Source organism: Triticum aestivum, chromosome 7B (genome assembly GCF_018294505.1).
Source record: "Triticum aestivum cultivar Chinese Spring chromosome 7B, IWGSC CS RefSeq v2.1, whole genome shotgun sequence".
Lineage (NCBI taxonomy): Eukaryota > Viridiplantae > Streptophyta > Magnoliopsida > Poales > Poaceae > Triticum > Triticum aestivum.
In genome coordinates, this window is record NC_057813.1 from 193577332 (window position 1) to 193593063 (window position 15732).

The 15732-nt window shown below is 48.9% G+C and overlaps 2 protein-coding genes across 2 annotated transcripts; both read right to left on the reverse strand.

Moving 5' to 3' along the window:
- Positions 1 to 924: 924 nt before the first annotated feature.
- LOC123160964 (protein FAR1-RELATED SEQUENCE 5) lies at positions 925 to 6463 on the reverse strand. The gene is made up of 3 exons (XM_044578812.1): positions 6235 to 6463; positions 3854 to 4704; positions 925 to 3328 (listed from the first exon to the last, which is right to left on the reverse strand). The coding sequence occupies exons 2-3, from the start codon at positions 4695 to 4697 to the stop codon at positions 969 to 971; spliced, it is 3204 nt and encodes a 1067-aa protein (XP_044434747.1). The 5' UTR covers positions 4698 to 4704; positions 6235 to 6463; the 3' UTR covers positions 925 to 968.
- Positions 6134 to 10193, reverse strand: LOC123160965 (probable L-type lectin-domain containing receptor kinase S.5). The gene is made up of 2 exons (XM_044578813.1): positions 8390 to 10193; positions 6134 to 7544 (listed from the first exon to the last, which is right to left on the reverse strand). The coding sequence occupies exons 1-2, from the start codon at positions 9720 to 9722 to the stop codon at positions 6685 to 6687; spliced, it is 2193 nt and encodes a 730-aa protein (XP_044434748.1). The 5' UTR covers positions 9723 to 10193; the 3' UTR covers positions 6134 to 6684.
- Between the last annotated feature and the right edge of the window lie 5539 nt (positions 10194 to 15732).

The window sequence follows — 15732 nt, forward strand, 5'->3', positions numbered from 1 at the left end:
GTGACATATTAACTATGGTTTCTTTAGTTTTTTACAAGTGACATAGAGGAAGCTAGCTACTACACAGAGGAAGCTAGCTAACTAGAAAAGTTCTTTTTTTCAATTTTTGTTTAGGTTCGACTATGGTGTTTTTGCTGTGACGCTAGCAAATGGATGGGAGGCAGGGGTTGTTCCAAAATTCACAGCTGAGGATATTCCAAGCATAAGGAAACAGTTGACTAATGTGTGGGTTGACAACGCCAATAACAAGGCTCCATGGAAAAGCATACTCAAGTTAGCGTATGTCAATTTTTTCTCCCCTCACCATGTAAATGCATGTCTTGTTTTCTCTGCTCCTTTCTGAACTCTTTGGAGTGCCGAGGGGGAGGGGAGTTGCTTGCATAAGAACTTGGAGCAGGCAACTCAATTGCATAAACAGGCAATTTAAGCTTTACCGCAAGGCAAGTTATTCAGAATAACACATAAAAGACAAATAATATGACCATTACATAACCAGGGAATTGTTTGCATTTTTAGCACTGCAGAATCTTATGTATGTAAGTTTTTCGACCATTATGGGGGAGATCAAGGGTGTCTGCGGGGCAATTCAAAGCACACAACAGGCAACTCAAAACTTATAACCAGGCAACTCAAACTCTAGTGTGAGGCAAGTTAGCCACAAGAAACTGTAAACCAGAAAATAATAGTTTAGGATGTTCAAACATACAGACCCACAAATAGTTTAATTTGTCAATTCCATTCGACACATCTTTTTCAGCCATCTGGTCACTGTTTGACCATTACACCAATCTGGTTGGGCAGCTTCCACCATTGTGGTTAACAGAACCACAATAGCTGCACTTGTTCTTTCTCTTCGGATGCAGCTCAAGTGCTGATTGAATTCTTTTTGACTTTGCCCTCCCTTTTGTTGTTGATTTTGGAGGGTCTCTAGGAATTATAGGGCCAAGTGTGGTACTAGGTCTTCCAAACTATGGTTCAACCATCGTAGTACCTTGTGCTGCAGCAACAGCTGCATGTAGAGATGTCGTACTGAGCGGCTGGTGCGCATGTCCACCAGGAGCTTGCACAATAGGAGATGGAATTGCATTGGCATTTTCTTCTTGTGTAGTTGAAGAACCTGGGTGCTGTCCATACCTGCCATCAACTGTTGCTGATGATGCAGGCGATGGCGCCAGTCCAGGAATAGCCACATAGGTTGTGTTTGCCGCGGAAGGCCCCCGCGGTGGTTGTATAGCCACCATAGTTTGTGGTGCAGGCCAAATTGCTGGTCTAGGACCCATAGGAGGTCGTGCAGGACCTCTTGCTAGTGTTGTATGCATCAAAAGTTGTGGCACAGCTCCTCTTAGCGCTTGCACAGGACTTGTCATTGTTGAGCCCCTTGAAATGTGCGGTGCTGCTCCACTGTTTAGTGGCACATATCCCGACAGTTGTTGTACAGGCCAGCAGCTTTGTGCGGGAGGACTCCTGGGTAGTGGTACAGTCCCACTATGCATCACTGCAGCCCTGAACGCTGTTTGTTGGTGTCCATCCTTACTCATAGAGTTGCCAGCTAGTTTTGGTGCCTTTTTTCTCGGCGGTGCAGAACTAGATCGCTGCTGCCTAGGTCCAGAAGAGGTTTGTGCAAGTTCGCCAGGACGCACCGCCGGGTCACTAGTTGCCTGAGTGTTACTTAGCGGTGGCGCAGAAGTATGTTGCTGTTGTCTAGATCCAGGACGCACCACAGGCCCTTCAGGACGCACCGCAGGGCCACCAGTTGCCTGAGAGTTACTCGGTTGTGGCGCAGAACCACCAGCTGATGGTGGCGCAGAACCACCAGAGGGCCCACTTGTTGGTGCTGCCGTTTTCTTCTTCTTTGACATGTTGAGATTTTTGATTTCATGACGCGCACCACGCATATGTTTTTTTACAATATCCGTTGCAACATCTGATGCACTAGCAACCCTTGCAAGACTACCAAAATCCATCATCAAATTTGCATGCCTGAGTTCCTTCTTCGACTGTGGTGGCATCTCATCAGGTTGGTCTTCGACAGCAGGGGGTGCGTTGGGGATTGCCATAGGGGTCCATCTTCTAAGTATGTACTGCGCTAGGATTTCATCAACACCAAGTTGGTTGAAAACTTTCAAGATATGGCAGCAAAGCATGCCGTCCCTCTCAATCTTGCAGCAGTCACACCTGTAGTCTCCAGCACTAGCTTCGACCGTGACAAAATAGCCCCTAGAACCATATTTGGCAACCCACTCTTGATTGGGGTAAACCTCATACAAGTTTTCACCATGTGGTCGCACATTGTACCTTGTAGTCAACTGAAACTCATCACGAAACTTCTCGTACAAGTCCCTAGTATACGATCTGTACGCCTGCTTCTCTATTGGGTAAGACGACCACATTTCAGTCTGTAAATGTGCTGTCCTGTAGTCTTTTGAACCCTCCCGGACTAGTATGTGTGTTTGGATTTTCTGATATTGCTTCACAAAGTTTAAAATGGACTTGTGTGGGTTCACATATCGCTTAAGGACAGCATTGAACCCCTCACTGCGTTGAGTTGACTGCAAGAAAGGGAAGAATTGGTGCTTGAAGTAGCAGGGTACCCATGTCTCTCTGTACTTGTACAGATTCTCGAAGTGAGAGTCGGTCATAGCCTCATACTTCATCATCAGCTCACTCCACCCTGCCTCAAATTCTTCCGGCGTCAAGCTAAAGTCAACACAGGTGTTGAAATCTTTGGATAAGCCAGGGTTTCGCCCCAGAAATGCTCCAAGCTTTTCTTGTGCCTTTTTCATAATATGCCAGCGGCAACAGCGGTGCACACTTGTAGGAAAGATCTTTTTAATTGACTGTGCCATTGCGATGTCTTGGTCGGTTATGATGTTGGTGGGCACTACATTATGCATTGCCTCAAGGAAGGTTTCGAATAGCCAATCAAAGCTTGACGCCAACTCTTGCCTAACAAAGCCACAGCCCAACATGAATGACTGCCCATGCCTGTTAGTCCCAATGAATGGTGCAAAGGGCATGTTGTACATGTTAGTCATATATGTTGTGTCAAAGGAGATACAATCATGATAAGATTCCACGTACGCCTTCCTTGCTGCACCATCGACCCAGAAAATATTCTCAACCCTGTCTTCCTCATCATATTTTATCTTGTAAAAAAATTCTGGATCCTCTCTCTGCTGATCTTTAAAGTAAGCAACTGTCTCTATCATATCCCCTTCTTTTGTATCATCCTTGTTCAAGAGCGTTTTGAGGTTTGTAATGTGTTTTGTGCTATAAGGTACAATGAGTTCTGTCCCATAGAAATCTGACATGATGTGCATCATACGACCTGTTGACATGAAAGTCACAATGGTGGTCAATCCTTTATCCACACAAAAACAGCGCCAAAAATAGCTTCTTTTTTTGTTTTCAGCAAGGCAACTCAAATGCAAAGCTTGGGCAATTCATGAAGCTATACAAGCAACTACAACCATACGCCTCAGGCAACACATGAGCAAAATACACAAAACAAACCAGGGGGGTAACTATGCTTTAGTGAGCAAGTTTAGGTTCAACACCAAATTTATTTTATAAAAAAGTAGGCAAGTAGGAACTTTTGCATTGAGCAAGAAATATGTAAATATTAGGCAAGTCCAGCATCCAGAAACAAATTAGGCATTTTATCTCTTTTTGTACTGTTATAAGCAATTTAGTGTCACTATAAAGCAACTAAGGCATATGTTTGAAGCAAATTTGTGACATGTGTTCAAGCAAAATCAAGTAACTTGTTGATGGGCTAAGAAACACAAACCAGTAGGCATGTCCAAGTTCTTAAAGTTGGAAGATAGGGGGGGAGGTGGGTGTGGTTCAAAACCTGTAGTCAAATTGCAGTTATGAAGGTGAGTAAGGAAGGCCCTTTCTTCTGGCGGTATCCCTTGGTGTGATCGCAAATACTTAGTCAAACATGGTTTGTCAATCAACAGATGGTTGTGCTCGCTAACAAAGTAGATCACCTCCCATCTGCCATCTATTACCTTCACAATCATCTTAGCTTTGCAACCAGTTTGTACAATTTTATCTCTTTTTCGTTTCTTGCTGCTCTTTTTGCCCTTACTATCATCATCAAGAAAGACAATAGCCTCATCTTCATTATCATCTTTTGCTTGTTCAACAATGTCATCTAGCACGGGAATCTTTTCTGCCCCTCCGTCATCAACACCAGGCTTTCGAAACTTGTTGCAAACAAACTGTTGTTTTATCAACTCCTCAGTTTTCATATCCTTCCTTGAACTATTCATTTTGATTGAAAACCCCATCTGCAAGGAATATGCATTGTAATGCACCTTGGCATCTTCCAAAGTGTCGAACCTCATGCCCACGTAAGGCTCCTTGGGCTGTGACCAAGCTTCATCATCATTTTCAGCACCCAAACCATTACCAACAGTGTCACCGGTATCACCTGCAGCACCTGTGCCATCAAGGGTATGAGCATCACTCCCAGCTGCTACAGCTGTAGGTACTTGTGTACTGCCCGGAGCACGCCCCCCATGACTTGATTGCCGATCTCTCTCCATTGCTTCTGTAGCAGCACCATCCACTCTTTGTATGATAGGGGGATTAGGTGATTCCGCCACAAGTTCTGCATTTCCAGTAGCATGTTGTGTACAGTACAAAGGATCATCATTATTTTCAGCTGGTTCCTCATTTAGGTCAATCATCGCCAACCTGTGTTTATTTATTGAGAATATGGGAAAAAGTAAAGCAAGTCAGCAGAGGGATGGAAGCAAGTAGCACAGTAAATACAGGCAAGCCAATAGCACACCTACCCCAAGCACACTAAACTCAGGCAAGCAAACAACACAGCAACGCAAGCACACCAGATTCATAAGATAGCAATTGAACATAACCAGGCAATTCAAATTGCACTATTAGGCAACCCAAACCATATAATCAGGCAAGTCAAACTATAAATGTCAGGCAATATATTATATTTCAGGATATGTATGTTTTTTTGTATTAATGAATCATGTTTGTACATATAAACATAACATAAGCTATTTGTTTTTTGTGTTTTCATAATATATTTTCTTATTTTGTTTTTTCTTAAACGCAGGTAATAGTTGATTTTTGGGAAAGCAAGCATACTGCCATAGAAGTGCTACTTTTGAAGTGTCTTCAGAATGGATTTCACTCCCAAATCAGAGAGATTAGAGCATGTTTAGTGTTAGGAAAAACTTAAGTTAGAATTATGGGCATGATTGCTCTTTTATATTCAGACTACTTCTGCTTTTCAGTACCTATGTTTGTGTGTTAGAAAGAACTTAAGTTGACATTTTTAGGTTTCATCTATTTACAACAGCAAGTTTGTGTGTTTTTGGATATGTTCAGTATGTTTTGAAGCAACGTTTCACCGCTGAGATAGCTGTTGGTATATGGATTTTCTTGTTGGCTTTTTCCTCCTTTTGCAGGATGAAATACTAATAATTTTGCCACTGTATCCTGGCAACTTTCCAGCTTTTCTTGGATCATGGTGAAGGATATGATACAACAAAGGTAAATTGTACTATGCAACTGTCTCTTGTTTTTTAGTTGCAATTTTAGTTATATTTATTTCTTCTAGTGTTTTTTCACTACTGAAACCAAGGAATAATGGAAACAAATGACCAAGAGGAATCTTTCTCTAGTTTTCCCCTTCTTTTTCATAGTGATGTCAGTATTTCATTGTCTTATAAGTTTCAAAAGTGTTCATGTTTTGCCATGGCACAAGTTTTCAAAGTTTTTGTGCATACATATACTTAGTTGCCTCATCATAGCACTGTTTTTGCCCAAACAGAATGTCTTTTTTGCACTGTTATAAGCAATCAATAGAACCGGAACACATCAGAAATAGATCATGATCAGTTGTTTCTCATCCTCTTAATAAGTACTGTTTTTGCTCAGTTGTTTTTCTTGATTAAGGCATTATATTTTCCTAATTTTTTTTGTCCCCAACATTTACTATCAGCACTTGCCTACAGATTATATAAATGTGTTCATACGCAATAGATTTGTAAATAGATTTTGAAAACTGAGAAGAAATATCATGCTTAACATCAGACTGAATTTTGCCCAAATCAGGGGGCTAAAACTTGCCTAAACAGCAGACTAAACATGCTTAACATCACATCTTTTTTGCACAATGTTTTTGCATAACTGAAGCCTTGTACAAATTGTGGGGAAAAAGGAGGGGGATCTGGAAGATGAGCTAAATCTGACCTTTTTGCCTTGCTTTTTTGCCTTCTTGCCAGGCAATCAGGAACGAGGCACCTTGATTTTGCCTAGAGAAGAAACACCAATGGAGCAGCCATTGGAGGGCTGTGAAGGTTTTCTGGATCTGGAAGTGGTGAGGGAGAAGGGGCGTGCTGTCCTTCTTGGCTTGGGAGAGAAGAAGATGGGGCTGGGGGTTAGGTGAGGAGAAAAGAAGGGGAAAAGAAGACGCGCAAGGGTGGGAGAGGGATCGGGCGAAGAGGGGGACCAGGTGATTTTTGCCCGCTCGATGGTTGGTTGCGGAAATTGAATGATACTTTCCTATCCTGAAAAGGTGGACAGGAACATGCTATATTTAGGCTGGCTGCTAGGAAACGCTAGGGAGCACCCGGTTGCTCCGTAGACGCGTCCTTAAACAATTAGAATCCACGGTGACGGTGGCAATGCGAAACCGACGTGTCAAACCACTGAACCGGAGGTGTCTTGCTCCGCCGGCGGCGCGTGGTTCTGGCTGCCCCTCGCGAAGTTGCCGCTCCAGGTGGACGTGGATGTCACGACCGTGCTCGACGTCGATCCCGCCGTCGTGGACATGGTGTCGAATCCTCCGTCCGTCGCCGGCCACACGAAGGAGGGCTTGAACGGCGGCACGGCCGGCGTCGGCATGGACCGCAGCAGGATCTGCGAGATGGCCTGCGCCTTGGGCCGCTCGGCGGGCGTCGGGTGGCTGCAGGCCAGGCCCAGCATGAGCAGGCGCTCGGCGTCGTCCTCGTCGAAGGCGCCGTCGAGGCCGGGGTCGACGGCCTCGAGCGCGCGGCCGTCGCGGTGGAGGCGCCACACCCAGTCCACCAGGAAGTGGAAGCCGTCGATGTCGCAGCGCGGGCGGCGGCCGCAGACCACCTCGAGGATGACGGCGCCGAAGGCGTAGACGTCGGACTCGCGCGTGGCCTTCTCGGTGTGGAAGCACTCGGGGGCGATGTAGCCGACGGTGCCGTGCACGCCGCCGCCGGCCTCCTCCATGTAGGAGGTCTTGTCCGTCTCGATGGCGCGGGCCAGGCCAAAGTCGCCGAGGCGCGCGGTGAAGGCGGCGTCGAGCATGATGTTGGAGGCCTTGAGGTCGCGGTGCACCACGCGCTGGTCGAACTGGTCGTGCAGGTAGTGCAGCGCCGACGCCACGCCCTGGACGATTCTGTACCGGAGCTCCCACCCGAGCGGCTGCCCCGGCCGCGACCCCGGCGCTGAGCTGAACAGGTGCTGGTCCAGGCTGCCGTTCGACATGTACTCGTACACCAGCAGCAGCTCGCCATTGTCGTGGCTCCACCCTGCACCGTCCATCCAGTCATGTTAATTACTGTACTACGTACTCTTCATCTCGCACTCCCTAATTTTTTTGTTGTACAGTGATAATCTTGGACAAAATGTTTTAGATCATCAGATTCTTGTAACAAAAGTGCGCGCTTATAGTCTAATCTAACATTATGAATGCAGTTTTGCTAAAGCACATCTAAGATGTACCATAAGTATTGCACATCTAAGCCTATATTATTAATCTTAAACGGAGATGTCATGTACATGTACTCCTACAAAGTTTGGATTACAGCATATGAACCTACCGTTAGAAATGTGGCCTTACCCCAAAAAATTGTGCGTAATGCATTCTGAAAAAAAAAGAATATAGATCTTTTCTTTTTATATGAACCGACTAGATAGATCATGATGGACATTGCTTGTAATGAGGTGTATCCATGAAACTATCCTGTGTGATAATTGAGCAAGATGTCCTTTTAAATTTAAAAAGGGCAAGATGATATTGTTAATTAAGCAGAATACAGACTGGGAAAGCTTGGTTGGTCTGTGTTTGACGCCATGAACGCATTCAAGCTGTAAAGTTCAGCTAAAGTGAAGGGTCAAAGCATTGTTGTGCAAGTGTGCACATGCATCAAGCTCCTAGGAAACCGAGCAAACCCGGTTCAAATTGGCCTTTGTTAATGGCGACACGAATTGGCCTTTGTTAATGGCGACACCCCATGTGCAAGAATCACGTGCCGGAAAAACGATAAGCGAATAAAGAAATTATATACTACTCCTACGACTACTAATAAATCAACAAGTTGTAAACCGCGCTGCGGCGGCGGCGGCGGCCGGAGGGGGGAGGGGGAGGGCTTACCGACGAGGCGGACGAGGTGCTTGTGGCGGAGGCGGTTGATGATGCTGAGCTCGGCGAGGAAGTCGTTCTGCCCCTGCGTGCTCGCCCGCGAGAACTTCTTGACCGCCACCTCCACCGTGGTCCCCGCGGCGGTCGGGTTGCTGTGGTCGTCGGTCACCGTGCCGCGGTACACCACCCCGTACCCGCCCTGCCCCAGCTTCATCCTCTCGTCGAAGTTGTTGGTCGCCTTCCGCAGCTCCCGGTAGTCGAACTCCCGCGGCCCGCCGGCGAGGCTCCGGATCATCGTCCCGGTGATGGCGCTGCCCTTGTCGCGGCCCACCTTCCGCCGCCTCACCACGCACATGTAGTACCCCAATGCGGCGGCGGCGCCCAGCGCGAGCACCGCGACGGGCACCCCGACGGCGAGTCCCAGCTTGAGGGCCTTGTTGTTGGGCTCGTCGAGCTTCTCCACCGTCATGTTCCACGCCAGGACGCAGTTGAGCTGGTACTTGGTACCCGTGGACGCGGCGAACCCGAAGTAGGACCTCTCGGCCACGGTGGCCCCGAGGTCCAGCGGCGCGGCGAGCACCGGAGACGCGGGCTTGGCGTCCTCGAAGTCAGCCATGTACACCTTGATGCGGCGGGCCTCGCCGTCGTAATCGATCCAGACGTTGTACTTGGCGGTCTTGACCGGCGAGATCTCGATGCCGCGGGGCGTGAGCGAGGCGTTGGCGACGGAGACGACGCTGTTCACGTTGAGGCCGATGTGGTTGTCGTCCGGGTCGTAGGGCTGCTTCTCGGTGTCGAGCTCGACGGCGACGACCTTGTTCGCGGCGTTGCCGTCGGTCGTCGCGTTGGTGAGGCCGAGGTACCCGCCGTAGCTGCCGGCGGGGGGCTCGCCCGCGGACGGCGCGATGAGGAACGCGAACCCCTCCGCAGGCTCCGTGCCCGACACGCGGAAGACGTTGACGGTGAAGACGGTGCGGAAGGACGCGACCTTCTTGCCGCCGGCGCTGGCATTGGCCTTGCCGCCCTTCTCGCGGCGCCAGAGCCTGACCTGGGCGTAGTAGAGGACGCGGCCGGACTTGTTAGTGAGGAAGTGGGCGGCCTCGTTGACCGTGTCCGGCGTGATCTGGAGCGCGCCCTTGGTGATGTCAGCGTCGCCGATCACCGTCAGGTTTTTGCCGCGGTACTCGGGATGGAAGTTGGAGAAGCTGAACGTGGTGACGCTCCCCGCATCCAGACGATCCAGCGAGCCGCCATCGGCGGTGGCGTTGGTGGCGAGCGAAGTGGTGGAGCCTGAGCTGGAGGAGGCCAAGACGAGGAGGGACAGTACGAGGAAACGCACGGCCATTAATGGCGAGCCAAGAAAGAGGCCGAGACGACCTCAACAGCGTTCGCGCCCGTGCGTTCAACTGGACTGGACGCCGTGCACTGTCCGAGCCGCGCCCGTATTTCTACCGGTTTCCCTGCCCCGCGAGATTAGATTCTGCCGCCGCCGGTTTAGATGAATGAATGGAAGAAAGGCGAAAGTCACAGGGAGAAACGGGAAAAGGGTTCTCTCGCACTCGCAGTCGCAAAGCGACGTTCACACAGGTGTCGCCTTGCGGAGAAGCAGAGAGGAAGGCGCTGGCTTCCTAGCTTATCTCCTGCCCGAATTTCCCCGGGTCGCTTTTGCGTAATCTTTCTGAGAAGTTTGTACTAGTAATCGGAGTGGAGACCTCATCAGACGGAGTGATAGCAATGATGTGTTTGCTATTTCTTGCCTGTTTTGGCCGGCGTGCCGGTGATGTGGTAGTAAATGTACTCCTACTGGTAACAAGTTGAAAGTTGCTGACAACTATGCTTGCGCTGGAGCTTGAAATTTAGGGCCATGCCGATTCGGAACTTCGGATCAAAGCTCAGCTCGGTCGAAGGGCTAGTTATTTTGCTGGCTTTTTTGACCTTCCAAAATAAGCTGTCCCCTATCTAGTTTATTCTAGAAGCACAATCAAAATTTTCTTTTTAGAAGATCAAGTCTTAACTACTTCCTCGGTCTGAAAATACTTGTCAAAGAAATGGATGTATGTAGATAAGTTTTAGTTTTAGATATATCCATTTTTATCAATTTCGACGACAAGTAATTCCGAACGGAGGAAGTAATAGGCTTCTAAAAAATAAATTTACTTTGACTTTTAGAATAAGCTAGGTAAGGGGCAGCTTATTGCAGTTTATTCTAGAAGCCACAAAAAAACTGGCCTTTATACTAGTACAACAAGACAAGAAGCAAAGCTTCAGTTTAGGGCCGTGCGTTCCGTGTAGAGCGCTGTTTTTCGGAACTTTGGACTTTTTTTTTTAACTTTGGACTGTGGTGCTACTACTGGTACAAACTCTTCGGCATCAAACCCTCTCTCTCGTTGGTTCTCAAGAAGGAGAATGTGCTCTCACACGAGGAACGAAGGTGATGCTCCTTGTACTCTAGTAGTATTACTAGTATACTGCTTAACCGGAATAAACTTGAGCAGCCTGCCGCACCAAACCCTCTGCTTATTGGTTATGAGCAAGGAGGTTTGTGCTCCTCTGACCAAAGGTACGAAGGTGGATGTGGATTACCCGGCAGTCTTCACCAACCTTCAATACAGTACAGTACCACCACCCATCATTGTTTGTTTGTTTCTTTGTTCTTCGACAGCATATCGCTGTCTGTTGCTGTAGGTGAAACGGAACAAGAAGGAGACGGCAGATTGGTGTTGTCCACGGGTGGCTGCCGAACGGAGGGGCCGACCACGGGTCAACTGATGACCGGACGAGGTTTTCTTGCACCAATCCTGACGCACTGACATGACGCATGCCACCAAACGTAACAGACGGTGTCCGGCAACGATGAGCGACGATGGTCTCCGGGTTTCCAAGAGCTCGGCTTGGACGATCCTGCTGCACGACCTCAAAATCCAGCGGCCGGTGCCCGATGTATGCGCGCATGTGTGGCCGGATTTTAAACATCGGATGGGGAGGAAGAAATTGAAATTCAAGCGTTATAGGTCAGGATTTTCTTTTCAGGGACTTTATGTTATCCTATCAGTAGTCTGCACATGCACAGCCAGCCATGCCTCCGTGCCAACTTGAGTTGTTCAGGGCATTGCACTTTCTTTTCCTACTCCGTCGAAACGATCACTCCATCGTTCGACTTTGCAGTGTGAAGTCATGGACTACTACGCGAAACAGCGAGAATAATTGGGAATTGGGCACAAAAGGGATGCGAGCTGGAGGCGTCATGACGAGCACTTTCGCGACATGATTAGAGCGTGAAGGTAGCACAAAGCCACAAACCAGCCACTAGCAAATGCTACAATCAAGAGCAACCATGCGCCATGAACTCGTGGAAACCTGGAGGCAAATGGTCGAACATGATTTGCTTCGTTTTGCGAATTTTCGAAAGGATGATGCGTTTAGAGCTACCTCCCAAAAATCGTGTGTATGATTTCTCTCAAATCTTCATGAAGCATAAGGGCATCTCCAAGGTTGACCCCTAAATCACGCGTTATATCCGTCTATGAACCTGTGGAGACCAGTCCACGGACAGTGGTGGAAGAGCCGACATCCAAAGCTAACCGTAAACATCTGGTTACTTTTGATTGGAATTTAAACATATTGGAAAACTTATGTTCGAATTTATATAATTTTTACATAAACCGGATGATTTTCATTAATCTGAAACACATTTATTACATTTTTGACATATTTCGACTAACTATAGCAGACTAAGCTATTCTAAGAGCATCTCTAGCAGACCCTGCATCCCGTCGCCCCGCAAAACGCGTTTGCAGTTCGCGGAAAAACGGTTTTGCAGGTCGGCACGGACGGCCGTAGAGGCAGACCCCACAAAACGGACCCGTATAAAAGGATATTCGCGAAATATGCTTTTTTACGGGTTGGTTTTAGCTGCTGCAGAACATACCCCTCAAATATAAACTGTAAAACGGAATATTCGCATATATTATTTCCCCATGTCTTCTTCTTCCTCTCGTTCATATCCATGGTGAGTTAGCTTTGCTCCCGCGAAACCGATAAATAGCACACGAAGTGGTCAAAAACGAAGCTGCAGACCACCAAATACGAAGCAGCCAATCACCTCCGTCGGGGCTCGAATCGATCGAGAGCTAGCTAGCTAGCTCAGCTCGAATTCATCCAGGAGCGAGCTAGCTAGCTCAGCTCAAATCCATCAGGGGCCAGCTAGCTAGCTCCTTCGTCGCCAGCGAGAGACGCGGCCTGCGCTAGCTAGCTAGCTTGCTCGTATCAATTTACAGCTAGCGGGCGCGGCGGGCGGGCGCAGCGGCCGGGCGTGTTGGGGAACGTTGCAGAAAATTAAAAAATTTTCTACGGTTTCACCAAGATCCATCTATGAGTTCATCTAAGCAACGAGTCAAGGGAGTGAGTTTGCATCTACATACCACTTGTAGATCGCGTACGGAAGCGTTCGAGGGAACGGTGATGGAGTCGTACTCGTCGTGATTCAGATCACCGATGACCAAGTGCTGAACGGACAGCACCTCCGCATTCAACACACGTACGGTACGGACGACGTCTCCTCCTTCTTGATCCAGCAAGGGGGAAGGAGAGGTTGAGGAAGAAGGCTCTAGCAGCAGCACGACGGCGTGATGATGGTGGAGAGACAGTACTCCGACAGGGCTTCGCCAAGCACACAACGGAGAAGGAGAGGTGTTGGGGAGGGGAGGGGCTGCGCCTTGGCTTGGGTGTTCAGCCCTCCCCTCACCCCTCTATTTATAGGGGAAGGGGCAAGGGGGCCGCCCCCTCTAGATGGGATCTAGAGGGGGGGCGGCGGCCAGGGAGGGGGGACTTGCCCCCCAAGCAAAGGGGGCGCCCCTCTAGGGTTCCCCCCCCCAACCCTAGGCGCATGGGCCCAAGGGGGGGGGGCGCCCAGCCCTCCAGGGGCTGGCTCCTGCCCCACGCAGCCCATGTGGTCCCCCGGGAGGGGTGGCCCCTCCCGGTGGACCCCCGGAACCCTTCCGGTGGCCCCGGTACAATACCGATATGCCCCCGAAACCTTCCGGTGTCCGTATGACAACTTCCCATATATAAATCTTCACCTCCGAACCATTCCGGAACTTCTCGTGACGTACGGGATCTCATCCGGGACTCCGAACAACTTCCGGTAATCACATACAAGTCTTCCTAATAACCCTAGCGTCACCGAACCTTAAGTGTGTAGACCCTACGGGTTCGGGAGACACGCAGACATGACTGAGACGGCTCTCCGGTCAATAACAAACAGCGGGATCTGGATACCCATGTTGGCTCCCACATGCTCCTCGATGATGTCATCGGATGAACCACTATGTCGAGGATTCAATCAACCCCGTATGCAATTCCCTTTGTCAGTCGGTATGTTACTTGCCCGAGACTCGATCGTCGGTATCCCAATACCTCGTTCAGTCTCGTTACCGGCAAGTCACTTTACTCGTACCGTAATGCATGATCCCGTGACCAAACACTTGGTCACTTTGAGCTCATTATGATGATGCATTACCGAGTGGGCCCAGAGATACCTCTCCGTCATACGGAGTGACAAATCCCAGTCTCGATCCGTGTCAACCCAACAGACACTTTCGGAGATACCTGTAGTGCACCTTTATGGTCACCCAGTTACGTTGTGACGTTTGGTACACCCAAAGCACTCTTACGGTATCCGGGAGTTACACGATCTCATGGTCTAAGGAATAGATACTTGACATTGAAAAAGCTCTAGCAAAACGAACTACACGATCTTGTGCTATGCTTAGGATTGGGTCTTGTCCATCACATCATTCTCCTAATGATGTGATCTGGTTGTCAATGACATCTAATGTCTATAGTCAGGAAACCATGACTATCTGTTGACCAACGAGCTAGTCAACTAGAGGCTCACTAGAGACATGTTATGGTCTACGTATTCACACGTGTATTACGATTTCCGGATAATACAGTTATAGCATGAATAAAAGACAATTATCATGAACAAGGAAATATAATAATAACCCTTTTATTATTGCCTCTAGGGCATATTTCCAACAGGGCGGACAGGCGGTGGACAGGCGCGGCGGCCAGGCAGACGGGCGGCGGACAAGCGCGGCGGCCGGGTGGATGAGCGGCCGGGCGGCAGGCGGGCGCGGCGGCCAGGCAAGCTTCATGGCGTTGGCGGGAGCAGCGATTCCTCAACCGCCAACGTTGACGATATGTAGGCCCTGATAAAATCACCTTCAAAGCTGTAGATATAAGGGTTCCGGCTTTGCATATACAGGGTCCCTTAAAAAATTTAAGGGTCGGACGATTTTAAGGGGTCTATTCGGGCCCATTTTTTGACTGGAACTGCAAAAAGCGGTTATTTTGCGGGTTTGACCCCTTATGCGGGGTTTGCTAGAGATGCTCTAACCTAGTCTAAAATGATCGCCAGCCACAGTGCAGCCCGTTCCCCACACATGTCTTCCCCATGTTCTGCAGCAAGCTCACCGAACGACCGTGAACCCTGGGAAGTGAAGCTTCACCGGGAAAGAATAATGGCCTCCACCTCCGAGAAGCAGACAAGCTCACTGGTTGTGAGGCCCGGCAAGAGGTGACGGTGGCCTTCCTCGGACCCAAGCGGCAGTGGCCTCCCATGTTATACTCTTTCTTACTATCGGCGGCGGCCGTGGACGTGCTTGCCTCATCATCGTGGGCGACGGGTCATGACCGACGTGGAGCTGGTGACGTCGTTGGTGCCGACATCAAATTCCTCTGCTGCCACGTCAATCTTTGTGAACACATCTTCTTTCTCTACCTGAAGTACGCGGAGCTACCATCGCTCGCCACGGATATTGCGGGCGATGCGGTAGGACAGGAGCAACCTCTTTTGCTCATCCACGTCCATGCCCGCCACCATGCATGTGCCAGCTATTTGCCCCTCCCCGAGATGGTGCTTGTCGAGGAGTCGGATGTTGTCTCTCTGGTCGGCATGCGCCTGCCGGAACACCATCTCCCGCTCTTCCACCATCATGTTGATGAAGTGCGCCCGCGCCTCGCCCATGATGATGCCGGCATGGACCGGCAATGGTGGTGGCACCGCCTCATCGTGATGCTTTGATTTTCTTTGTTTTGCTAATCTTAAATCCTCTGCTATTTTATTATGTCTAAGTTGGTTTTCGAACAATACAACTCTAATTCGAAAAAAATCAACTAGTATTTCTCAAAAAATATAATTGTTCAAAAAACTACAAGTTACACTTTTTACTAAACGAAAGTTATATTTTTATAGATCAACATGCAAACAGAAAGTCTCATTTGGCTGACCGCAATGGGAGTATTATAAGCAGTACCTTGCATGCTAACTATCTGTTGAGATGACATACAAT

What these genes read in the sequence shown, in the direction of transcription:
- LOC123160964 (XM_044578812.1), bottom strand. Translation starts at nt 4,697, where the DNA reads ATGATTGACCTAAATGAGGAACCAGCTGAAAATAATGATGATCCTTTG. An exon ending in TAACTGCAATTTGACTACAG is followed by an intron (nt 3,329 to 3,853) that starts GTTTTGAACCAC and finishes TCATGTCAACAG; the next exon opens with GTCGTATGATGCACATCATG.
- LOC123160965 (XM_044578813.1), bottom strand. Translation starts at nt 9,722, where the DNA reads ATGGCCGTGCGTTTCCTCGTACTGTCCCTCCTCGTCTTGGCCTCCTCC. An exon ending in GCACCTCGTCCGCCTCGTCG is followed by an intron (nt 7,545 to 8,389) that starts GTAAGCCCTCCC and finishes TGGACGGTGCAG; the next exon opens with GGTGGAGCCACGACAATGGC.